The sequence below is a fragment of the Phaenicophaeus curvirostris genome, chromosome 4, assembly GCF_032191515.1.
Source record: "Phaenicophaeus curvirostris isolate KB17595 chromosome 4, BPBGC_Pcur_1.0, whole genome shotgun sequence".
In the NCBI taxonomy this organism is placed as follows: domain Eukaryota; kingdom Metazoa; phylum Chordata; class Aves; order Cuculiformes; family Cuculidae; genus Phaenicophaeus; species Phaenicophaeus curvirostris.
The window spans coordinates 24,611,488-24,637,779 of record NC_091395.1 but is presented as its reverse complement, the minus strand read 5'-3'; the positions used below and the strand labels follow the sequence as shown (position 1 = coordinate 24,637,779).

The 26,292-nt window shown below is 40.1% G+C and overlaps 1 protein-coding gene across 1 annotated transcript in view; it reads left to right on the top strand.

Annotated features, from left to right (window-relative positions):
- ARHGEF38 (Rho guanine nucleotide exchange factor 38) overlaps positions 1 to 20,395 on the top strand; it is a 35,163-nt gene extending 14,768 nt beyond the window's left edge. Inside the window, exons 4-14 of the mRNA XM_069854976.1 lie at positions 1,859 to 2,006; positions 4,933 to 4,950; positions 9,482 to 9,681; positions 10,175 to 10,308; positions 12,079 to 12,183; positions 13,292 to 13,411; positions 15,673 to 15,993; positions 17,546 to 17,686; positions 18,823 to 19,021; positions 19,199 to 19,458; positions 20,201 to 20,395. Coding sequence (XP_069711077.1) covers positions 1,859 to 2,006; positions 4,933 to 4,950; positions 9,482 to 9,681; positions 10,175 to 10,308; positions 12,079 to 12,183; positions 13,292 to 13,411; positions 15,673 to 15,993; positions 17,546 to 17,686; positions 18,823 to 19,021; positions 19,199 to 19,458; positions 20,201 to 20,386 — 1,832 coding nt within the window. The 3' untranslated portion in view covers positions 20,387 to 20,395. The remainder of the gene's footprint in view (positions 1 to 1,858; positions 2,007 to 4,932; positions 4,951 to 9,481; positions 9,682 to 10,174; positions 10,309 to 12,078; positions 12,184 to 13,291; positions 13,412 to 15,672; positions 15,994 to 17,545; positions 17,687 to 18,822; positions 19,022 to 19,198; positions 19,459 to 20,200) is intronic.
- The last annotated feature ends 5,897 nt before the right edge of the window (positions 20,396 to 26,292 follow it).

Genomic DNA, 26,292 nt, shown 5'->3' with positions numbered 1-26,292 from the left:
ATATGCTGACAGGAGCTGTAATTCTTGCATTTTTGCTACTGAAAACATGACCTCACTTGAGGGTTTAGCATAGTACCGGCTGTGCGAAGCACTTGGACTGCTGCTTAAAGTTAATGAAAAACTGTGAGAGCTCAGTATCTCTGTGAATCAGGCACCGAAGGAATGAGATCAAAAGAAAGCTTTTTAACATTTCCCCTTACACCATTAACTAGTAAAGGCCTATATTTAGAGTGTGGGGGGGAAATCGGGATGCAATATGTGTTGGTAACCATCAGCATTAGCATCAAGCACAAGACAGGCAAGACAGACAGCTAAAGAGCATTAAACTATAGGATGCTGATGCTTTTCTAACTGTGGCCTTACAGTAACTAAAATGAACTCATGTGCCCTTAGCTCCATCATTGTTGTTCCCTTATTCGCACCTTGAAACCAACATGCATTAGACAGCCCAGTTAACCTTCGCTGCTAGGGGAAAAAATCCAGAGCTGTGTTACTGTGGTAACTGAATCATTTTTCACTTTAAGACGGAGCAGTTCAATGCAATGTATTATGAAACAGCCCACTCTGGTCAGGATGAAACCTGCAGCACACCTGACAGCTTGGTGCTCACTCTGTGAATGAATAGAGAGCTCCCAATTAATGTGGTGTCAAGGTTTTAACTTTATTAATCATTGCTATGACTCAACAGGACTGTTTATAAAACATTGGGCTTACTGTCGCATAGATGTAATTTTCAGTAAATACCCACAACAGGAGTTTTCACCATTGCTGTTGTTTATTATATGCATTTCCAAGGATGCTGCTCAAGACACTGCTATGTAAGGGTGGAAGTACCAATGAAAATCTCAGCAGAAAAAATGAAGCATGCTTTTTCTACTCAGATAATATTTCTTACATACACAGAACATGATGCAGGAGCTTTAGGCGGAGAGAACTAAGCATCACAATTAAATAGGAAATGGGTTCAGGACTATTTTAGTGCCTCTGAAATTCACAACAGTTCTCTGGGGAAAAATCACAGAATCACTAGGTTGGAAAAGACCTCCAAGGTCATTGGGTCCAACTATTCCTATCAACCACTAAACCATGTCCCCGAACACCTCAACCACCCGTCTTTTAAATACCTTCAGGGAGGGTTACTCAACCACCTCCCTGGGGATGTCGTGTGGAGGACTGGAAAATGGTCGTGTGGAGGACTGGAAAGAGGAACGGTTCTCCCTTTCAGTTGTATATAAACCAGATACTATATAAAAATGACTGTAATCCATAGTGGTTTTGTTTAATCAGGGGAGAGGTGGAGGTTATTCTTCTGCCTTGTGAAGAAAAATATCTATTCTAGACCATAACAATTGCCATTTCAGGATTTTGCATAACAGATAAAAGTGAAATGGCTAAATGGAGATAGAGTCATCATTCCTGTTATAACTCATTGAAGTTCATATTCAGTTGAAAAAAAAGTCAAAAAGGAAAATTAACATCCCTCCTGCCAGCCCATGACAAAAAAAATGGTCTCCCATTAAGAGTTAAGCTCTCCTGTGTGGTTTCCACTGAAGGGGCATTAAGCTGGGGCAGTGAATTAGGGGGCTGTGTTTGAAGGAGTGCAGGGTGTAGAGATTTCATGCCTTTTCCTGAGGGAATTTTTGTGCATTAACACTGATATAATGGTGCCTGGCTATGACAAAGATGAGCATCTGAGGAATACATGTAATAAATAATGCACATAAACACGCAAGATCGTTTCTAAGGGAAGTAAAGTGGAAGCCAGCCTTTTTAGCTCACGGCTAATGTGGTGGAATAATAAAACTCCTTCTGAGATGCTATTGTCTGGCTTGACACGCTTTGTTTTTCTCCTTAACAGGGGAAGTGTTCTTGCAGATTAAAGGCCCACTAGAAGACACATATAAAATATACTGCTATCGCCACGATGATGCACACACCATGCTGGAATCCTATGAAAAGGATGAAGAACTGAAGCAGCATTTAAGACACTGTGTACAGTCCTTAAAGTAAGATCTTTTCAAATGATGATTTCCGTCCATAGTCAGTCGCCTGGCAGGGAACATTTTAAATGGATGTAGATGAAAGGTCCCCTGTAAATCCGGAGTTTTATGAGGCTTCCTGGGAGCTCTGGCTTATGCTGCTTTCATGAAAAGATGACAAGCTAGGGGCCATGATTAGATTTCTTTCTCTTCAAGATGGCCAGAAATAGCACAAGAAAAGTTGCTGTACCCTTAGCTTCAGTGCTCCATACTGGCAAAAGAATTGCTGCATCATATCGTGGACAATTGGGAACACCTTGCCCAGCTCCCAGGAAACTTGCTGGCCCCAACTTCAGTGATTCTATTGCTTGAATTAAAATAGCCTGTAATGGAACTATTCACATGCACTATTGTTTCTGGGCTCCTGTTGCAAGGCCCCAGGGATCTGGAGTGGCAGTGTGGTGCTGGATCCCTCATGATCCCTGCATTTGAGAGCAATCAGCAATGGAACAGGTTGCCAGGTCCCACCAGTGGAAGGTGCTTTGTGCTGTCAGCCCCAGTGCCAGCCCCTCAGTGAAATGTGTAGAGAACTGGGGATGCTGCATTTTCCTCCAGCACGGCTTCCTCCTGCAGCCAGTTGCAGGAACCAGGTCATCTGCTCCATGGAGAATGCTTCTCTTCTCACCCATAAATCCTCTTGCCCCTCCACTTTTCCAAAAGCATCACACAGGGGTGTAAGGAGGGAATGTGCCATGGTTTTCATATCAGAGGTCTGGTTGCAGCACCAGAAAAGGCTGCATGCTTGTAGGGGAGATGTAAAGCTATCATCAATAATGGAGTGTATGTCAGCGACAGATATTTTAACCACATTCCAGTGGAAAATCTGGAAAGAATGTTGGAAGAAAATATTAACAACATTAAAAGATAAATGTTCACTTTGAAGACAGATTATGTTGAAAATAAGGCTTATTTTTTACAACATGTCCAGTTACTAAATACATAACAAACTATATGTGCAGGGTACTTAGACCTTAGCTACCCTGAAAGTCGAAAGAAATAGATTTTCATATAAAATCAGGCTTTCAGACTAAGGATGACCAGATATTTCCCTTAATAGTGTGTTTTAGTTGCTGATGCCTACAATATTCTTTTCTGGCTAATCAAGAGAAGCTGCTACCATCACTCATTCATCCCTGCTGCCGTGGCAAGGGGATAATGGAAAGAAATAAAGATAAAAGATAGTTTCCACCTACATGCTAGGGTGCATGCTGCCACTTCAATTCCAGAGTCAGCAAAAGGAACTCCTGTTCCAACATCACAACTGGGATTTGTGAAGAGAAAGGGTATTTTCTGCTGAGCCGTTGTAGCCTTTGCTAGCTGGGAGTGACAAAGCCTTCCTGATAATGAAGCCCTGTTTGGTCTTGTTCTTTCCTGATTAACCTTTAAACAGGAACCAGTGAAAAAAGCACTGGTGCATGTACACTACATTATGGTTTTTTCCAGTACCTAAAGATCACAGCCAATTCAAATATTAAGACCTGAAATTGCACACTCAAATGCAGAGCTGCAGTCACCTAAATCTGTTACTACCGATTGAGGAATACTTGTCCTAGGAAGAAAATTATGCAGCTTTTTTACTGAATACATTGTAGGCTGTTTTCTGTTGTGGGAGATAGTAAATGTGGGGGCTGGTGACAACTATTCTTGAAAAATATTTACTTCCTTAACAACTTTTGTCTTCCTTGCAAAGAATATTGTTGCATATTTTAAAAATTAAAATGGGCTAACATTACTAGGGACTTCTGTTCCTCTGCTGAGTAGTATCTGCCATGAAAAACAACTTCTATATCAGGGGCAATTCGAAAGTGGCATTCTGCACATCTGTACAGACAAATCAGATCTAATTAGCTGTGCTGAGATTCCTGTTCCTCCTGTTGACTAAAGCGGTGACGGTCCACCCCAAAATGTAGGTGTCTGCCTTGGAGACATGTGCAAATCCAAATTCTGTAGATCCCTGTGTTTCAGCAGCAATTATGCAAACTAGGCATGTTGTATGCTAGCTTAGCCAAAGAAATGCAGCTGGTAAAAATGAAAAGATGCTGGCAACTACCTGCTCTTCTTTCAGCCTGAAGTACCTCAGAAAAATATTACAGGGACAGAGAGACATCACAAGCATGCAAAGCGTTGACAGTGCAGAAGCAGTGAAAGGACCAGCTTCCAAGTGCTTGGTTTGGCACCGGTGGGCAAGGAGATAAGAGTCAAAAAGCAGTGGCTGACAATGTGATGTCAGAAAAGCCTAGTAGAGAGATGGAGTGACATTTTGGTTCCCTTGCATTTGAGCGATTCATACCATAAGGAAAATATTCTATGCGCATATTTGTGTGTTTCCAAACTGCAGTTGTAAGTCCCTGCTGCTTTCATTATATCTATCGACACCATCCTACTCTGAAAAGGTTCCAGATGATGTATAGCCTACAAAAAACTTAAGAGCTTCATTGATTCTATTTCCTAAAAGGCTGAAATGTATTCTTTTTCATTAAGAAATACATTTCTATTTAACGTAGATGGAAAGGTATGTAAAGTGAAAGAATGACATGCTTAATTTTACTTTTTGTATTGAGGGCTTGATGTTACTTACTCATACCAGCACAGCGACCTGAAGTTCCTTCTGTAACGGTGTTAGGACAAGGCTAGGTCTTATAGCCAAAGCCAGGTTTCTGACAATCCTTTCTCATTTGGGGCTGTCCTTTAAAAAAGATATAGGGCCAGATTCACTGATACCCTGTGGCTGTTTTGTGCAGTTCTGCTGACACATAGCAGCCATAAACCAAAGTTAACTGGCCCGTTATGGCTGCTCTGTGTCACTGAAGTGTATCTGAGAATCTGGCCCCTGATCTGTATAAATCCTTTTAGGAGGAATTTAATGCATGTTTTGTTTTCTTCTCTTTTGCAGAAAGATATATGAGGAAGAGTAAGTACTGCGCCTTTCTTACATGTAAAGTAATCTTTGAAATATCTCTAATTTATCTTCAGTATGCTTAAAACCATGCATGTAGAAATTATAAGAACACAGTCCTTTTGTGTCAGTATAACCCACAAAGTTTTCCAGGACATAGGTGATAAAGACTTTCAGTTTTAATTTCTCTTAGTCTATCTGGTATTCTAATTACGACTGCAGTATCCTTCAAAACTTTTGGTTCATGAAGTCGGTTAATTTTGTTGCCAGTTCATTTGGAGCCCTTTATTATCACATTGCTGTACTATAAACATGCTTAGAAAGCTCTGAGGTCTGCAAGAGTGCTTATCAACAGCATAGTGTCAGTCTTTGAAATCCAGACACACTGAAATCATTTCACATAGGCCTCTGTAGACCTGCTACAATAGCCATTAGGTTCACAGGTAAAGCTATTTCTAAGGTGATGACCCCTTCAGTAGCCCTATATGAGAAGTCCAGCTTAGGATCTTCTCTCCAAAAGTGGCTGGAAGGACATCGGAAAAGAACAAGGTCATTGCAACACTTTGCCAGTGTACTCATCCAGCCACAGATAACTTGAGGTAAAGGACTTCGGTGCCAAATGTGGCATCTTTGAAAAACAATAAAGGAGAGTTTGTCATGGCCGTAGTTTCTGGACATCCATCCATTTGGGATCATTAAAATGCACCATCTGAAATTACTTCCAGGGAGAGGTCAGAGGAGGGGTTAGCTGAACTGAAGAAGATTATTACAACCCCGGACAGAAATGTGAAGAGAAAAGAAGAGCAAGTGTTTTCTGTATTGGTAGGAGACAAATACCTGTAAAGACAGAGAATTTGTTAATCAGTCAGTCAATCATATGTCACAAATAAGATCAGTGTAATGTAGACTTTGAAGGATTTACATGTTGAAATTCCACAGCTGTGGTTTTCAGGCTTTAGTTTGTAACAGGAAATAGTTCTTTGCATTTTGTTTTGATAAAGGACATTCATACCCAGAGAGTCACAATAAGATTGTGTGAGACAGCGGCTTGTATAGAAATAGCACAAGACTGGCTGCTCTGCCTTGCGCAACCCCAGCAAAGATGAATGGCTAGTTTGCTCCTTCAGGCAGATGCCAGTGGAGTGTAGGATACAATTCACTTTCTAAGTTTAAATTGGTTCTTATAAAGCTGCGTGGAGTGAAATGAGCCAGGTTTAGCTGCAGGACCCTTCCTGAGCTTCACTACCTCTCGTGCCTTCCCCACTGGCTGTCAGGGCACCCAGAAATGCCACCACCAGCTTAGAGGCTGCTAAGTCTCAGCAGTTCTTGGGCAGGACCGCGCCCAAAAAAATGGTTAATATTGAAGTGGAAAATACAGCGTAACTCACCCAAAACAGTCTGTGATGTTGCTGCTTCCAGATTACTTCTCATTCAAGCATGATCAAGAAAACAATTACATAAATACCAGACAAGGCTGCCCTTTCCTAGCAGTTCTGTGGCTTAAATTCTGCTTGGCTTAACAACTGTGCAGCCTCAGTGAATTTCCTGGGTTTGCATGGGGGTCTTATGGCACAGTGAACTATTTGCCTTGCATGTCTTGTACTAAAATGAACTCATGCACAGCAAACCATGAAGCCCAAGACTTTAAGTCATGCTGCAGCCTGTGATGCACTCACACCGTTTCATAACTGCCAAGCTGGTTATGACACCAGCCTTGGCCCTGCTGTTCTATAGTGGCTATCATGTTTGCCTCTGGACCTACCTGCTGCGTAATGACATCAAATGAAACCAAATCCTGACTCACCTGTCTTTTCAAAGCTTGCCACCATGTGTGTCCTAAAAGGGCAGGAATCTTTGCATTTGTGACTTTGTTTTGTTGTAGGAGGGAGGAAGGCTGTGCTATGAAGCTCACTGCAGTTAAACCAGCTGCATTTACTGCAGAGCTACAGTAATAATTTGTGAAGAGATTAGTACAACTATGTATGACCTAGAATACTTGCTAGATTCACAATAATGTGGGGGGAAGGCTGAAGTAGCATCACAAATGAATTATCAACTTAATTTTCTGCACAATAGATGTCACAAGCCGTTACTCGCCTGTTTTGGTCGCACGACAAAGCCATGTCCTGCCCTGCGGCCGGATGCTTCCTAATGGGGCACACTGCAAATGGGACTCACGCATGGAGAGTGGCTATCGTCAGCTAATCTTGCTGGGGAGAAGTAGATGAGTTGAACTTTGTGGCATTTAGCGCCCCAGGGAGTCATTATCTTATAACAAACCTACTATCTCTCGAACCACATTGCAAGACTGTGTCATGCAGATATGCGAACAGAGGGCTGTTTATCACTTGGGCAGCTGTCCAAAGTGCAACTATATAAAGAGAAGACACTTGAAGATTTTTCCATTCATAAGGCAGCTTTTATAGATTTGCATTCATGAGGCTTTCCAGAGAAAACAATAACAATTTAAGATTTTTTTTTTCATTATTGCTGCCAGAAGCTGGAAGAAGGGAAAATAGCTGTCTATATTTAATGTAGGATACAGGGGAAATGACGGGGATTGAAATGATGAGAAGGTTTGAAGACATCAAGAAGCCTTAAAAGGCATCTAACTGTTAATTTTTTTTCATGCAGAACTTTCTTACAGATAAAGCCTGTGTGAAAGAGATGGTTTAAATATGCAGATGTCTCTTCTCAAAGGCATTCAAATTGTTAGTTAATTAGTTAGCAGTAAGGATTGGCTCTTGTACTTTCTATACATGCAAAAGTGGGAATGAAAGCTTTTTTTTTTTCTCTTTTTCTCTTCCTGCTGCACAAAACAATAGATGTCAGCCTGCGAAACCAAGTGGCTGTTCCCTGTTTTTTGTACTTTCCTTCTATGCTGCATTATTCCCTCTTTCCGTATGCAGAAATCCTTCTTCACCTCACATTAACTCTTGCATGGTTAACGCTAAATAAGCGTTCCCCTCCAAAGTGTTTTTCTGGGGCCTGCAAATGGAAAGCTTGCTCTGCTTTACTGCCCTTCACACTGTTACCAACAGCTCAGTTCAGTTTCACTGAGCTCTTTCCCTGGTGCTAAAGCGTTGCCTGGTTTGCCTAGGAGCTGTAATGAGGAGAGACCATGGGCACATCCATCCTGGAGCTGGAGCCTCAGTGATGGTTGGCCCTGGCCCTGGGGTTTGGCCCCCTGATCTTCCCTGCTCTGGGGAGATACCATGTTTCCACCAGCCACATGAGGGTAATTAAAGCACAAATAGCTGGGTCCTGCCCTTCCCCTGTTTTCTCCCAGGGTTTTGCGATGGTCCGCAAATTGCACAGCTTCTCCCCTTCAAGCATGGAGGGTGTATAGCAAAGGCTCTTGTCCAGAGTCGGGCTGGAGCATGGGCTGGTAACTCCCTCACACGGGGACCAGAGGACTTGGGTGGCCTGGATGGCCTGAGCTGCTTGGGGAATAAGGTGCCTGGGGAAGCTGCTCTGCTGCTCCTGTTGAGCCAGCAGGACCAGGCCTGGAGCTGCAGAGCATCCCTGTGACCTCATCCTTCATCCCTCATCCCTGTGTAACTTTCCTACCTTCATCTTTCTGCCACTCTAGTCATCTGCCTGCTTTGTCTTTACCTAAGGTGACTTCCAGCAGGTTGAATCAGCCTGACCAGAACATCCTGTATGTTTGACGTTCCCCTAGGCCAGGTCTGGTACCCTTTAGAAGCTCAGGCATCATTAGAAATAACCTACTGGCAGCCAGTAAATTAAAACCACGGGTAAAAGACAGTAAAGCTTACGGGTCACTGTGTCAAGCTGAGAGATGTCGTGAGAAGGGATGCAGCCATGAATGGGCATCGCAGCTACTCGCAGCAGGGAGATGTTGCAATTTTAAGCACGAGCAGGATATAATGGCCCCGCTCACCTGCGTTTCTCAAGCTTCTTGTTATTTGTTCTTCCACCTACATCTCCCTTCCTGGGTGTCTGTGGTGTGTAGGTTGTATCACATACACCCTCGAGACTGAGTGGGACAGTTTCAGAGGCTGAAAATACAGAAAACTCAGACCTAGTACGTATTTCTCAATGATGGGGTGTGAGGACTGTTTCAGAGAATCATAGAATCACCAGGTTGGAAGAGACCCACCAGATCATCGAGTCCAACCATTCCTATCAAATACTAAACCATGCCCCTCAGTGCCTCGTCCACCTGTCCTTTAAACACCACCAGGGAAGGTGACTCAACCACCTCCCTGGGCAGCCTGTTCCAGTGCCCAATGACCCTTTCTGTGAAGAATTTTTTCCTAATGTTCAGCCTAAACCTCCCCTGGCAGAGCTGGAGGCCATTAGTCTACAACAGCCCATGTTCCCTGGCAGATGTATCTTATTTTTTCACTTAAGTGGTAATTGCACTTCTATGCACTGCTCTAGTTTGATATTTTCTGTAGTTGAAAGCTCAAGTGAAGGATTTAAAAGGCAGCAGTTTAAATGACTAGACAGAAATAATAATAAGTTTTTGTCTTCGTGCAGTTTTTCTCCATATGTGACTTTTTTTTGGTATAAATTATAGAGGAAAGCCAAATCTAATGGACATGGGATCCCTGATGATCAAACCAGTGCAGCGAGTGATGAAATATCCTTTGTTACTCTGTGAACTCTTGAATTCAACTCCTGCTTCTCACCCTGACCACAAGGTGCTCCAAGAAGCCCTTTTTGCTATGAAAAACATTAATATGAACATCAATGAACTTAAAAGGAGGAAAGATTTAGGTAAGGAAAAGGCACAGTAAATTCTTCTGTCTTTGTGGGTTTGGGCTGGCAATCAGCAGAGAGGTCGTATCAATACAACAGTTTTGGCTAAGTTGTGCAATATGGTGGGTTTCAAGAAGGTAACAGATGCCTTAATGTCACTTGTCCTCAGCCAGTTGTTACCTGGCTGGTAACTCCAGAAGTACAAAAACTATGAAAAAATTAATATTATATTCATGTTCATTGTCTGTAATGCAGTTGCAAGCACTGATAATAATTGAGATGCAGTGACAGAAGTATTTCTTATAGACTTGCCACGTTGAAGCCCTAGCTTCACTCTTCCCAAGGCTAAGAATTCATAACAGGGTTTTCATCATCTCAAGCAGTTTCACACAAGATTACAGCAAGTGACATCAAAGTGTCTGCTCTCAAACGGTTTTATATTTGTGTGCTTGTCCCTGTGAAAAGCCCTGTAAATACAGATTATCAGTGTCGTGAAATCCTCTGTCTGCAGTGCTGAAGTATAAGAGAAATGATGATGAAGAAACCCTTAAAGAAAAGTTTTCCCGACTGAATATCCACTCCATTAGCAAGAAATCCAAGAGGGTCACCAGCCATCTGAAAATACTGACGAGGGGAGAACCTCAGGTACTTACTCATCCAACTGCAGATTTGCATTGACAGCTTCAGTTCCGCATTTGCCCTGGGCATTTTTAAAAACATGTTGGAAATGGAGTTTGCGGTGTTGCTTTTTTTTCTGCATCAATTATAAAGTCATTTTCTGACTGTCACGGAAGACAGGAAAGATCTTTGTGATTGAAATAGAAAATAACGTAACAAGTTCTCCACCTTTTCCTTTTTTATCTAAGAGTTTCTCAGACTTCTGATCTTTCACAGAGAGAAGTGACTGGTAGTTTTGTGAAACTCAGCCTGAGATCAGCTTTTTGCAGATAGACTGGCAATAGTAATTGTTGGTGCTGAGAAAGTGTTCGGTCCATTTCCATAGAATCATAGAATCATAGAAGCATAGAATCATAGAATCACCAGGTTGGAAGAGACCCAGTGGATCGTTGAGTCCAACCATTCCTATCACATTGTGCCACATTGTAACATTCAAGTTCTGAACCTACCAAGGAAGATGAGCAATACTTCAGATTAGGAAAGGCTGTGGAGTTTGCCTTTACATGTGTAAGGACCTGGAACCATCAAAACTACCAAAGAAGCCTGTGATAAGTCCGATGGGTGCTGAGTAGCCAAAAATAAAACACTCCTTCATAATTTCAATATTGTAATTCAAAACCTAGCAGGATAAACATTTTCAGGAAAGCTTAAATCTGAATCTCAGAGAAAATCAATTACAGCTGTCCTTGAAAATGGCATTCAGTGCAAGTCAATGCATGAGATGGCTGATTATTCAAGGTCACCTGTCTTTCTAGATGTGACTTTACAAGATACACGCTGGGTTTTCTTGTTTTGTTTTTTTTATCAGTGGCTTCCCCCCTTTCTCTGATACAAACTACCCACATTTATTCTTTCTGTTCATTTATTTGTGCGGTGGAAATTTTTGTATTCAGAATGGGAAATGAATAAGGCTATAAAATCAGAGAAGAACAGGGGATTAAATTTGATTAGGAGAAGATGTGAATTTTCTTTTTTAAGCTTCTGTTTTCTGGGTGTTTTTTTGTTTGTTTTGTATTTTTTAATTAAGCTTAAAATATTGGAGAATAATTTTAGAATCAGGATACATCTGTTAAAGATTCAGCTCTCTCTCCTGCATTATTAGACTAAGAGAGTTTCCAAGTCACACCTCTGAAACACCCTGTGACCCTCACAGCAAAACCATTGAAAACGAGACTTGAGATTTCTCAAATTTCTTAAGTAAAAGGTAGGCAGAAATAAACGTATCTTGGGATTTTTTTTTAGCTAGCATAAAGAAGTAATACCAACCTATTTCCAGCTGCTGAGGTTTCGAGCTGAAGAGCTGGGATTGCTCTAGAGGTAACAGCTCCACCTACAGCCTGCCTGGGGGACATCTCCCCATTACTCACAAACGAGCACCCAGGGACATCATGCCATGACATATAAATATCTTTCAAATTTTCACCATTGTTTCCTCAAATAAAGCAACAATATACAGAAAACTAAAAGTTTTATTGGCACTCATAGATGTGCTTGTAATAAAGCAACTCCCTGCTTCCACAAGCATTACAAATTAAATTCTCTGTCACGTTGACCTGTGCCTTTGACTTTTCTTGGATTAAAACCGGAGCTTGGGAGAACTGGAGGCCAATCTGTTCTGTTTTTCAAAGAGAGGAGTTTAAGGAAGGCTTGGATTTTTTCCAGCAGCACTCTGGATATTTCTTTCATTAGCCAAGCTCTTTTAAGCTGCCAAAATAATAGTACAAACATCTATTTTAGGTAAAAGATGAAACTTTTAATAAGGAAGAAAAGTTGTTTCGAAGTTTAGAGAAGACTGTGAAGTTGTGCGTGAAGAACATTTCACTCTCCTCCCAACATCTACAGGTTGGTACAGGCCTTTTTGAAATCTGTGGCCACAAACGATGTCCGTAGTCTGTTCAATACAGATTTCTGCCACTGATTAGGAAATACCAAATTATACAAGCAGGCAGGTTTACTTCAAATTAAATAAATGATTTGTGCTGCTGCTGCATTACTGAGCTCATGGCATAGAAATTTTGAAGCCCATGCTTCTTCCTCTTTCTTCAGTGCAGAAAAGAAGGTGCTGTCTGGTGGCACACTTATTACTTTCAATCACTGCGGGAAGCCACCATTTGGGTCACGCACACCTGCTGCAGCAGAGCACCAGCTGCTTCTCATTAAAAATGGAAGAAATTAGTTGCAGCTACATGAATCTTGAAGTCCTAAAATATAGATTTTAGATATGAGGACTCGTTCCTTCATCCTGTTGCTAGGTTGCGTTTAGTGCTACCACTAAATGTAGAGTGGTCAAGTGCTCTAAATGTCTTTGCTTTAATCCTCCTCTCTAAAGACGTGGGTTGGCTTGTAACTTGCCAACTTTGTAGATGATATGAGGCCCCTCAAGGCTGAAAACAGACATGGAAGTTGTTAGAGAGGTAGGTAAGTTAAACAGACAGCTGGCCAGAGCTTATTACAAACACACCTCGTTTGGTTCAGCGAACAGGGAAAGGCCAGTGAGCTCAGCCAACGAGAGTTGTTGCCTGAAATAGTGTTGACAGTTCCTTATTCAAACAGATGCACATTTCATTAAGATTAAAATTCAGAGTAAGTGCAATACACCGCTGTAGTCCTATTTAATCCTCAAAAAATGGACTTTGAGGGTGCACGGGTCTTGAGCTGGCTTCTTGCTGAGGAGTAGCTAACTTCCACTCATTAGGTTGGGGCATCATTTTTTCAGTTGAACATTAACAACTTAATTCCTAAATAGTTTACATTGAAAATACACAAAACACAGGAAAAATATTATCACAGTAAACAATCTCACAATGGCTGGAAACTGCAGAGAAACTGCATATGTGTCAGAAATGGAAAATATTTCTGATTCCATCAGTGTTATTGCAGTATCTGCATGAGTGAATGCAGAATGTTAAAACAGATTGTAATACGGTTTCATCTTCCTACCACCATTTAGGATTCCATACATCTGGCTGCACAGAATATAACTGGGCTTCAGGAAATCTTGCAAGACAAAGACGAAGTAAACAACTCTTTGAAAAAACAGAATACCAGGGCAAATCTCTGTGAAGACCTTGTAAGTTCATGCAGCTTCCAGCGACACACAGCTGTCTATATGTGTGAGAAAACAGGTTTACCCGAGGAAGACTTGGGATGGATAAGAGCAAAAAACCTTATGAATCTAATGGGAAAGATGAGTGAGTTTTTCGATTGAATATCTGTAAGAAATAAGATAAAATTCAATGTAAGTAAGTGAAGTGGGTTTTTTTTCCCTAGAAGAGCTAAATAAAATTTCTCAAGTTATATTCCTGGGCTTAAACTAAAATCTCTGTGCTAAATTTGCAAGTTTTACTTGAGTTTCAAACAAGAGCAGAATGTCTTTGGTTTGCTACTTTTGTTACCAACACTTACAGTTTTAGAGTGACTTCTGTGATCTTTGTTGTGCTCATGAACTATTAACTCCTGGAATCATAGATCTGTATGATCCAGCTTTACTACCTTTTCACTAAGTTACTATCCTTCATATAGGGAAACAGTGAAAGATCTGGATACAGCACATTGGAACTAAAAAAGTAATAGTTTTTCAAACTGCCTCTTGCTTTCTGGGTCCAAATGAACTCTAATGCCTGGCTCTACTAAGAGAGACTAAAATATCTTCTCAAAATGGGGCAGGCTGCTTCTTCAAACAAATGCTTAAGCTGGAAAATGTCACAGGTGGAATTTTTCTTATACTTTCCAAGGTTTGTGTCAACTAAAAGGTAGCCATTCAATCTTTTCCAAACACTGAAACTGTCTGCCAAGAAACAGAAGGATCTTTCGACAGGCAGCATCCTCCCAGATAATGACAGGGAAGCAAGATGTTTTATTTCCTTTCCTTTGAAGTTCTTGTATTTAAAAAGAATCAAAAAAATCAGTCGCAATAATCAGAAAGATATTTTCAGTGTCCTTACAATGAATGAGTGCATAAAGTGCAGAGGAGTACCCCTCTATCATTGCAGCAGTGAGTGTGTCCAGTATGGAGGATGCCTTCGTATTCAAAAATATCAAAGAAAAGCAAAAGCAATTCCACAACAGATGAAATAGAAAACTTTTTTTTCAGGAAAAAAATTGTAACTCTTATGGGTTCATAATCCAGCTATTCTGAAGGTCTATGTAATTTTTAAAAAACCCACCTTAATCTTATGTATTTAAACTGTGGACATAGTTATTAACAGTATTAATTTCTACTTATCTATTTATTTCTGTGTCTCGGATTTACTAGATTACAAGGACTCGTTATCCTATGTATAAGTTTTTTTCCATAAACCCCTTTTGTCCCGACAGTGCATGGTGAGTAGATATTCTCACCGGAAAGTCATAGTATTTTTCACATGTTCTCCTGAAAGGATATTATCAATGGAGATCTCGGTAATGGGCTCAGGCTAATTATTTTATTTTCCTTTGTGCATTTGTCAATAAGGAATACCTTCTTCTCGCATTATGTTTTATGGAAAATTTTAGGGCAGAAATCCACAACAGCCTCTCCTCTTCTTAATGCATCAAAATCTTGGGAAAGCAATCCTGGTGTTAAAATGGATGCATCTTCAACCGCAATACATTATGTACAGTAGAGGGGAAGCAGCTTTTTTATTCTTACATTCAATCCAAAACCTTAATTCACACAGAATGTCCAAAAGTGCTAATGTATGAACAATGAGTGTCACTCACTACAAGCCTGTGCTGTATTTCAACAAGTGACTTAGAAAAATTTGTTCCATTTCATGCAATACTAATCTTTTGAGGCAATTACGGACTAACGGAAGTCTGAAAATGACTTTTTTTTACACCAGGTTTCTAATTCTATTGATTACTACAGGCAAAACCAACAAGCATAACATAATTCAACTAAATCAAGTGATTGTGTTTTCTGAAATAGGAATTGAGCTACAGTTGTTTCCAGAAAAAAAAAAAAAAGCTTTGCTAGCATTCAAGACTGCCATTTAACACAATCTCGTTGTCTCTAGACTGTACAATAGCATGGTTCTTCCAGCTATGGAAATCACAGCTTTTTTGGACTACTTCACTGATCCCTGCCCATTTTTTCCTCAGAGGTGACACACGCAGGGCTGTATGCTCCAAGGGACCGTTGCCAGACATTTTAAGCTGCAAAACTTTGCAAAGTAATGAGGGAGGTTCTAGCTCACGCTAGACCTTGCTTGAAGCTGCCTCTAAACAGCGATGCTTTGTGAGGACTAAATCACAGATTGCTTGATAGGCTGCCATCAGTCTTAATCTGTTGCTGGGTCTGAAGGACTGTATGAATAAAGTAGTAAGCAGGTCTGTGTTATACCTTTCCAGGTGGCTCAGCTGGACAAGCTTGTTTTAACTCCTCTGTCAGCACTACAAGCCTTGTTTTCTGGCCCACAGAAGCTCATCCAGAAGCGCTATGACAAGTTGTTGGACTACAACAGCTACCTTCAGAGGTCAACAGGAGAGGAGCTGGACCTGGCAAAGAAAGACTATGAGGCTCTCAATGCACAGCTAGTAGAAGAACTTCAGGTATTCAACAGAGCAGCCAAAACCATTGTGTTGAACTGCCTACATTGCTTCATCACTCTCCTCAGGAATATCATGTCTGCAGCACTTCAGTCAAATTCTGCTGTGGTGGTGCCCGTTCCAGTAAGTGCATTAGAAACAGGTGTAGCTTTGCCTTTGTCTTATTTTTCTTTCTGTATGACTTGGCTAGAATTATGTTGGACACAAACCTTCAAGCTACACTGATTTTGTTTTTCTGTTGAGCACAACTGGGTTTGGTTTTTGTTTTTATTTTTCCTTGCAAGCTCAGCTTAAGTTTTGTTAAGATGGGACTTTTCATCGAGAATGATCCTAAAGTAGCTGTTCCAGCTGCTACAGTGATAGCACTGGCAAGAACATTACAGTAAGGCAAAAAGGCAGCAGCTGCTAGCATTTTAGTCTTCCTTTCTTGGCATCTACACTGAGTAGCCCAGAAAACACGGGAAGAGAAACTCTAACAAACTACATGAATGCTCCTGTTACTGCTAGACCTATGGAGTCACAGATGACTGTGAAAAAGAAACATGTTAGGAGATCTGACCTATGAAAAGCAAATTGCTTTTAAACCCAAATACATTGCAGAAACTCCTGAAGCTATCTCTAGGCAGTAAAGAATGACTTTGTCTAGTCAATGGTACCAAAGATGCCGATCTGAGCTATGCAAAAGGCCATTAATTCCTCCAGCCCACTCTACTCTTTCTGGGCACTATGAACATTACCTGAAGATTGCAGTTGAGAAATTATTCTTATTTGTATGAAAGTAATACAGGGTTTCAGTTTTGTTATGCATTTGCCTAGAGGACTTGAAACCCCTGAAAAACACAGCTGGAATGATGCTTTCCATACCTCCAAATCCACTCTGAACTGGAGCAAGACATTATACATGAAACACACCGGATTCAGGCAACACTGGAGCATTCCTTTTCATCAAGGCTGGAATGCAGCACTTTGTAGTCAGGAACAGATGAAAAATTAAGAAAGCAAGGTCAGGATCAAAACATGGAGCTCCACTGTTTAATGGGAAAACGAAGGCTTTTCCACATGAAGAAATTGCATCCCTGTAATTTGACCATTTTGTGATTTGAAAGTTGCGGTATTGAGCATTGTTTTCTGTGAGGCTCTGCCTAGAAAATTACCTTCTTTTTTTCTGCTAACATCACCAAATGTATTTGGGGTTAGGCATAGGCCAAAAGCACTTATCCAGTTCCAGACACAGAGCTTCAGCGTACCCAACTATTTTTAACCCTGTGGCAGTACCCAGTTGCACAAACACATGGCTGCAGGGTAAGCAACTCCAAGCCTTACAGCACATTGGCCACTCCGATAGCTGCCAAGATGCACATTTGTATCTGAAAGCAGGTGGCTCAATAGTGTAAGTGTAAGCATGTTTATTTTCGTTGCTGTTTAGAAAGCTTTTTAATGATTCAACTTAAATTAGTATGTCTTTTAAATCTAATAGCAATCACTGGAAACTTTCTTTAAGCAAGGACCGTTCTTTTCTTTCCAACTTATAGCTACCACAACATGGGCTCTGCAGAAAATAGCAGTGACTTGTCAGATTCCTGACTCTCAAGATTTCAGCCCATTAAACCAAATCTGTTCTCTGAAATCTCCTTGCATTTAGTTCATGAGATCTAACCCACCTTTGTATTTGCAGCTGTCTTCCTCAAGCATCTGTGAAGTGCAGAATCAATTGATGGAGGAGGTTCACAAGCTGAATTTTGTAAAAGAAAACAGCAGTGCAGCTTTTATTGAGAGAAAATTGAGCCTGGAAAAGAAGAAACCTGTCCCTTCTCCAGTGAGTACCATACATCCAAATTATGAAGCATCCTCTTTTGGTCTCTTTTGAAACAAATCTATTTTTGTACCACCTGTAGGTTTGGGCTTGGTCTTTCCCCTGTGACTCTGAATCAGGTTGTTGTAATGAAGCTGTTCCATTGACCAGTAACTTCTGAAGATTTTTCATTCTGTTTTCATGCTATTATCTTGAAAACCCACTAAGAATTATCTCTTATTATCCTTACGTCTTTAAGCACATGAGAAGTCTAAGGTTTTATATGCAAACTTTGATTACTTCTTTTGTTAAATACTCTTACACAGTGTGTCCTAGTCTTCTAATTTTGAACATTTGGCTTTTCATCCTCAGCTGTGGTTACGTGTACTGGTGTTTACACACATACAACTCCACAGCAGAAGATTCAGAAAATCTACCAGGAAAACTGTGTCCCTGTGGTTCCCAATCTTATCAGACACTTCCAGAGCTTTGAGCAGTCTGGTTTACAGTAAAATGAAAACTCAAGTGCAGATTTACAGAGGAAGCTGTAGGACTCCTGTTAGCATGAGTAAAGCACTTGTGCTCTTACTTCCGTGGTATGTTAAGGTCACACTGATGCGCAGCACCTCTCTCCTTGCCTTCTAACCAAACTCTGAGTCAATATGCTTCCAGCAGCCAATAGAACTTGCCCTTATTTAGTGATGCAATTTCACACCAAAAGCAGACTGTTTGGGTACTACTGATTTTTTTGCCTAATGCCTTATCATGCAAGTTGTCACATGTCCTTAGCACACCTCAACCCATTCTCGGATTATGCTTTTTTTGTGATATGACATAGGAATTCAAAGATCATTGCTATGGAAAGACAATTAAGCAAGTGACAGTTCACATACGGAATGCAGGCTCCTCATGAATAGAGGACAGAAAAAAGAGATGTTTAATTAGTGGCATTCCTACATTTCTTTAAACTCTGCCTTTTATTGTTCACCTATTAATATAGCAGTTGGACAGGTCCTTGCTACAGCTGTGTAACTTTCTAATCCGTGTGTAAAAATATAAGGTCAGTTGCCACATGCGGTATACACCAGGGTTTATGCATCACTGTTGCTCTGGAAATGGCCTCAACATTATTCCCAGGGAATAATTTTTCTGCTTTTCAGCTCGAATTGCCACGTCAAACAGAAGGCCACAGGTCCAAGCTTTTGTCTATGTACAGCACAGAATTGCTATACCAAGCTAAGCGCAAGTGCAATGCCACACAGGAATTTGATATTGATTTACATGAAGGAGAACTAGTGGCTGTTGTGGAGCAAAAGGATCCCTTTGGAAGCACAAGCAGATGGCTTGTTGACACAGGAAGTAAGTTCTTTGCACAAACATCCCAATAACAGCTTTCCTTCGGAATATTGATCTCTTTTCATTCTGGCCCCATCCATTTGCCTCTGTCAGACTGACAGCTGCATAGACCTGTTGGTTTTGAAATGCTTTTAGCAATATCTTGCTGTTTATTTTATCTCTTTTTATTCTGGTGTCTAGTCCTTAAAGGGTATGTGTATTCCTCCTTCCTGAGGCCTTACAATCCAGAGAAAGTGCAGAAGGACATAGCAGAAAACAGCTTTGGTGATGATGATTTTGATAATCTCAGCCTCTTCGTCTCTTCACGGCCGTCTGCTGACAGCAGCACAAGGAGTCTGGGGCACAAGAAGAGTGACAGCAGCTCATCTCTTCATTGCTGTGAAACCCTCCCAATTAATGGCACAGAAAGTGGTGCTTTTCAGAATATGGATGATCAGCATGTAAGTACGATACCGTGCCTGTCGTCTTGTTACTCCTCTTTCAAATCTATAATTATATTGTTATAATTTAAATGGTTTCCTTTTACACTCTAAAAGAGTGGCACTACTTTGTTAGTATGACATAGGAATTCATTATCCTCTGTCCTTTGCCTTTCTTAAAAAGCTACAAGGCAGGAAAAGATAAATCAGTTAAACTGTGAATTGCAGTCCTGTCTCACAGAAAACATGCCATTGCTTTACCCAACCCCACGTACAACACCTCAAGGTTCTCCCATAGCATGGGAACCAGCAAAATAGCTCAGTCAAGGGATTTTTTCCCACTTAACCACTGACAAGAAAGCTGTGGCAATGCTGATTATCAAGGCATGGAAGTGACCTGTATGCCACAGTTGAGTTTAGGAGCTTTAGGAAAGGTAACTCTCCCCGAGCAAACCTTGCTGGAAAATTCTCCATCCATTCCAAGGCCGCTTTGTGTGAGCTGAAAAGCTTATTAGTATAGTAAGGTGAGGAGGTCTTGGAGCTTGGTTTGTTCCTCTCTATACAGAATTCCTTAGATCCTTCAATTTTACTTTTAATTTCAGCCCTGATCATCTCTAGCAACTCCAGACCATGTAGTTAGATGGTTTGCATACGCTGCTACAAACTTTCTTTATGCAGAATTCATATTAATACACAATTAGAGGGTACATTGTGTCTACATTTCTAAATTCAGTTTTGGGGTTTTGTGGCTTTCCTTTTTCAGACCTTCTATGCTGTTTATGCATTTCAAGCAAGAAATGATCAGGAACTCAGTCTTCAGGAGTACCAGAAGGTTACAATACTTCAGTTTTCCGACCTGAGTGGCAATAAAGAGTGGTGGCTAGCAGAAGCAAAAGGTCAGAAAGGATATGTACCATCTAATTACCTCGGGAAGATGACATACGCTTAGGAACAGAAAGGACCATTGAGACAATGTCTCTGAAGTAGACAGAATAATCATGTGTTCTGGTTTGCAGCAAGCAAGGCAAACTCACAAGTGGTTGACAGAAGCCGTGGTATCTTGTACAACACACAGATGATATTGAGAACCTCCATCCTCCAAAAGCCACCACCTTTTCAAGACCTGAGGAAGGAAACATTTAACAGGAAGACTGCTTCTGACTAACACCCCAAAGAGCTTGCTTTTCTACTACCCCGTAATTTTCTTTTTTGTCAGAATCCTACATCAAAAGTCACCCTACAAGTAAAAATCACAGCTAAGATGATGTTGTTATTTTATGATATTTAGTAAATAATATTCAGGATGAAGAGAATTAGTCTTGAAAAATGACAAATTCAGTCTTCAGGGATTCTGCAGTTCAGGGTACATTGTTCCTGGACTCTTCTCTTGGTGAACATAGACACAACTTAAAACTTGAGCTTTATGGTTGCCTGTTTTTATCCTCAGCCACTTTTGTAACAAATTTTTTTTCAGTGGAGGTTATTGGAGTAGGTAAAGAAAAATGGTTTAATTTTTGTAGGGAACATTTCAACTTAAAACATACCAAAATTAGCGGTACCACTGTCTGGCCCCAAGGAAGAAGGTACATTTAGTTAAATATAGAAATGGGGAGAGGGCAAGAGGGGACATAAGAAACAGGTACTGTGTAATAAAGAAGCTGTAATTTTACAAAAAAAAATTACACACCTATTTCCTACGTTAGGAAATATTTGTAACAATATGAATACCTCAGGTTTGAAAATCCACATGTGTCTACCCTAACCGCTTTACTATGCGGTGTCCGTGCAGTGAAATGAAACCTGGGAGAAACCTTACGAGAGCTGGGAAATACTAAGATTGAGGAGTGAAGGTCAAGCAGTGCCTTTCAGTGACTATTTACTGCCTATCTTATTCCTCAGGTCAGATACAGGGATCATAATATCTAGTGAATAAGTTATGACTGAAGATGGATCAACATTTCTTTTCCAGAAAAAAAAATCATCATTCTTATTCTCAAAGTGTCTGACATTAGATTGAACAGTGAAGAATGAATCAATGAGACTTAAACAATCAATCTGTCTGCAGAATTCAGAGTCAAACCCCTATATTTTGCTAAAGTATCTTTAAAATGTTTGGGGCTATTTTAAGAAGATAATATAGCTCATATTGCATCCTCAGTGAGCACAGAAAACAAAAGAATCCCAAGGAAGAATCTGAACGGGAAGCAGAACTTCTTTAGGTTCACTGAATACAGTGATCCTTAGGTCAAGCTGCTGCCCTGCACTTGAGCTAGATTGAATAGTAATTTAACCACATATTGGTAACTGAGTGTTCACTGCAGTTTGTTTCAACACAGTAATGCCTAGATCCTCTAGCAATGAACGAGGACCTTCTTGTGGTAAGCATTGCAAAAGAGCAAGAAAAAAAAGCAACTAGCAGATAGTGTAAGTGAAGGTAAACGCCCATCATGTATTTTCTGTATTGCTGCATAATTGCTTATTACTGACTGACCATTAAAATGACAACACTATTAAAATCAAGCAGGAGGAAGTGTGTGGCTGATCAGGGGTATACAGAAACTCTTCCGAAGCTCTTGTCTAGGTTTCTACTTCTTATCATTGATGCTTGGGGTATAAGGATTAAATTATTCAAAATCCTTACCAAGATGAAATAGGAAATAACCTGTCAACAAAGAAAGCATGAGAGAAGTTAGGGCAGTCAATACAAGCAATATTTTTTTGCTACATTAATTAACCTAGTTTCATTTTCTTCAGTGTCCCACATCTTCATTTTATTTTCCTGAAAAGGTAAAGAAAGTTCTTAGTCTTGCTGGGAAGATGAATGCAGTGGATTACAGAGAAGAGAACCTGAAATTTATCCTGGATTAAATCATATGATAGAGAAACTTAGAGTTCTCCGAGATGGACATCCAGAAACGGGTATAAGAAACTCTGTGAACTACTGCAATCCAATGGGCAGTAAGAACAGCACATTATTTGCAGCACCTTGTGCACTTAAATCTTGCTGTTTCCATAGGAAGAAAAAAGGTTTCCACCTATTTTTTTTCAATGGATATAGCTGTTTTTACAGAAAACTTTGCCTTTAGTTAAATGAAGAAAATAAAGCTTTGGAGAATGGAGTGAAAGACTGCAATTCACTCTACTCTACTAAGTTGGCAGTGCTTTGGCTTTTATATTTCAAGATTAAGGGGAAGATGCAAACAAGCAGCTTTTCAGTATGTCTTACAAGTTAGAATATTTCATTTGGAGTTGAGCTATACTTTGCAATAGTTGAAACAGCTTTAGAAATGACTGAATTGTACTTAACAGGCTTAATGCACTCATGTAAGCACAATGATGAAGTTTTGCATTTCAGACAGTGAAATTAATTAAAAGAAGTAAAAGATTTCTGAAATCTTAGTTCTGAGAACTCAGCTTGAGGCATAGGGAGAGCTCTGATTTTGAGTGCTGGGTACATTTCTCATGAAAAAATCAGGCTCTGTGAAGGTGTCTCAAAGTGTACTCAAATGCTGCTCTTCAAAATATTCAGTAGATACCCTGAAGTTACAAGGAATGAAAAATGAAGAATACTGAACTTCCATGGGATTTGGGACCTCCTAGTAGGCCATATGAAATTCCACGGTATGTTTAGGACCCATAACAGCTTTTATATTGTGGGATAATTTATATAACTTTATTATAACCTTGTAACTTGGGACTGATCTGCAGAAAGTACTTACTCGGGTGCCCCCGTAGACTGGTTTACTTCATTTCAGAAAAACAAAGTTTTAGCTGCTATTACTTGATACCACAGATACATTGCAAACATATTTTTGTTTAAAACAGACGGATGCAAACTATGATTGCAAAGAATTAAGAGATGATCTTTGAATTTAAAGCCTTCCTATGTTAAAGAGATTTACAAGATTTCATATTAGACTTGTTCAGACACATTTTTGTTAAGATAGTGCTTTAAATACTAGAAACCAAGCTGTGATAGGGCTCCAGAAACTCCTAAGACTATGCAATGCTTTTGCAGCTGTTTCTTTAATGTAGGGAAGGCTTCTAAGAGTTTCCTTATTCTCGTTAATGGCAAAACTAATTTATTTTGATTGAAGCAGGGACAGGCTGAAGTTTAATTGAATGATCTTGTGTTTATTCAGATGTGTGTTTTACTTGCTTGAGCTGTTGTGACAATAAGCAAGAACAAGTACTTCCAAAATTGGGTCCACTCAAACAGAAATGTTTCTCCATTCAGGGAATATTCTTAAGTGTTCCTATTGATGACCTGGAACCGAGAAAACATCCAAGCCTGTGAACAGCACAGAGTGTCTGGCTCTGATGTCTGGCACCTGTGTGCTTCACCATCTTCTCTCTTCTTGGAAGGCACTTGTGAACCTTACATAAGGAATCACCTTTTCAATGCAAACAGATTGAAGAGTTATTCCTTCTGAATTTTCATCTTAGGAAGCTTCACTGAGCAATTACCTCCTTCAAACCCACAGTAAACTTCTGCTATCATTTAAGACAGCTTGTATAAATGCGTATCTGTGAAGCGGACCTATCACCTGCAACAGGAAACACAGCCATGACAATCCTTGTGCCTGTAGATTGATCTGTTACTGATAATTCCTCTTACAGTACCATTTGTTCAGAAATTGTAAGAAAAATCTTGTTTCAAATTATTGCAATAATAAAAATCTATTTTTATAAAGAAGTATTTCTTTTGGTTTTTAAACAAGACCTTTTCCAGAAGCAAAAAGAGTTCATTATCGAAGGTCTGCCTTCCGTTGTGAACTATAGAAAGCATCACTGAAAAATTAGCAGAGCAGAGAAAAACACACAGATAAAATGCTTCATTTCTAGTATGCACCTGAGCTTACCTATCAATACATTAGAACTTGCCAAAAACTATATTGAACAAGTTTCAAAATGCACTTCAAGTTGCCAGATGTCACCCTTAGTTCTGTTCTCTCCTAGCTGCTCCTGAGGTTATGACCATTACTTATTGCCATGTCCAGCCAGAGGTTCGTAATGAGCTGTAATAGATAAAAGCTTGTGGTACTAAAACAACTTACAGAACTTGGCATTGGAGCCTTCCTTTTAGACTCAGATACCAGTAGCATCCCCTTGGCCTGGCCAGAAGGAGCACTCATGGCACCAGAGTAATCTATTATTTTGCATTATTAAGGGTATCAGAATTCAGGTATCTATGAAAAGAAACATCATATCTAAGTGGAAATAAAATACTACCATACCAGTTTATAAAATGGATAAGGGAAGTCAAGTAGCTATTACTTATAGTAAATCACAGATGAATTTGGTTTGGGGACAGAAACACCAGACTACTTTCCAGTAACTTCGTCTAAATACGAGGTATATAAGGTCTGACACACATGCACACACAAAGAGACTATGCCTGTAACTTTTTCTTTAACAAATTAAGAAAATCAATGATGATCACCTTCAAAATAGTTCCCTTCTGAGGTGACACACAGCTGCATATGACGCTGCCAAGCATTTAAAGCAATCCTGGAGATCATTCTCTGAAAAGCTATTGAGGATCTTTGTCAGCTTTGCTTTCATACCTCTACTCACAAAAAGAGTTTCTTTAAGCAACAACTTGATCTTTAGGATCTCTTCACCATAAGCCTCAGTCAATAACCGAAAAGTTTCCACTGTGGATTTCTTCAGTTTCACAAGAAACATGATGTTAACTCGCTGCTCACTCTTGCCCACAGACATTTTCCGACTGAAGGTAAGAAAACATCCACATTTGAACACGTGCCCACTTGTACTGAGTGAAGTGATTGAGTTGAGCCTTGTCTCATCGTGACAGGTTAGAACATGTTCTATAACCATCTCCAACCTCCCACTCTTGGTTTCCAAGCTATGGGGTTCGTCTCCGTTTTGTTTTTTTTTTTTTCTCAAAATTGAGGAAGGCTTTCCTTCTTTCTGCCCTACACTAGATTCCTCAACCTGACATGCAAATTCAGTCAACAATCTTGTAGAACAGACTCTTTTCCTGAAAATACAGTTGTTAATTCCATCTTAACTCTAACTTCAAAGCAGGATGCAACTCCTCCCTTCAACCTACTCTGTTCTTCAGCAGTGCCTATCTTACATATTCAAGCTAAACACTTAATTTAGAAGGCCATAAATATAAATCCTTCCTGATACACTACTTCAAAGAATCACAATCCTAACTGACATTTTTATACCAACAGAAGGAAACTTTATATTTCATTGGGAAAGTTATTGCAGAATAAACTATTTTGCCAACACAAATAGCAGCTCCATTGCAGATTTTGCCAGTACAGCGATATCAGCAAGTCCAGCTAGACTTGGCCTTACCAGAGAGAAAAGACAAGCATGCATAAAAGGTACAGTGTAAGTTATTTTATGCTAAATGAGTAGGAGACAACCTTCAGTCAACCCATACACAATTGGAGATGTAAAAACATCAGGATACACTTGAATCAGGTCTCAGAGGTATTTTATATGGCACTAGCTACCACAACAAAAAAAAACAAACCATTTTTTTCTGTCTTCGTTCACCCCGTATGTGGTGCCTAAAGTAAACTGCACAGTTCAGCCCTAACCTCCTGAACTCTTACAAGCAAAACTGTATGTATATTCAGAAGCAAGAGAGAGGAAGCCAGGATCTTGAACCTTCCTGGGGGAGGTTTTACTACTAGAGAGAACACTTTACATTGGAGCACTCCAGTCACTGAAAGAATCTATCTTCACACTCTACTTCATAGTGTGGGCAACATTTTTCTGATTAACATTTAGGAAGAAAACATACCTTCTGTTTGCTAATGGAAACTGCTTCAGTGTCTTTTCCTATGATACCACCATTAAAAACCTGTGCTA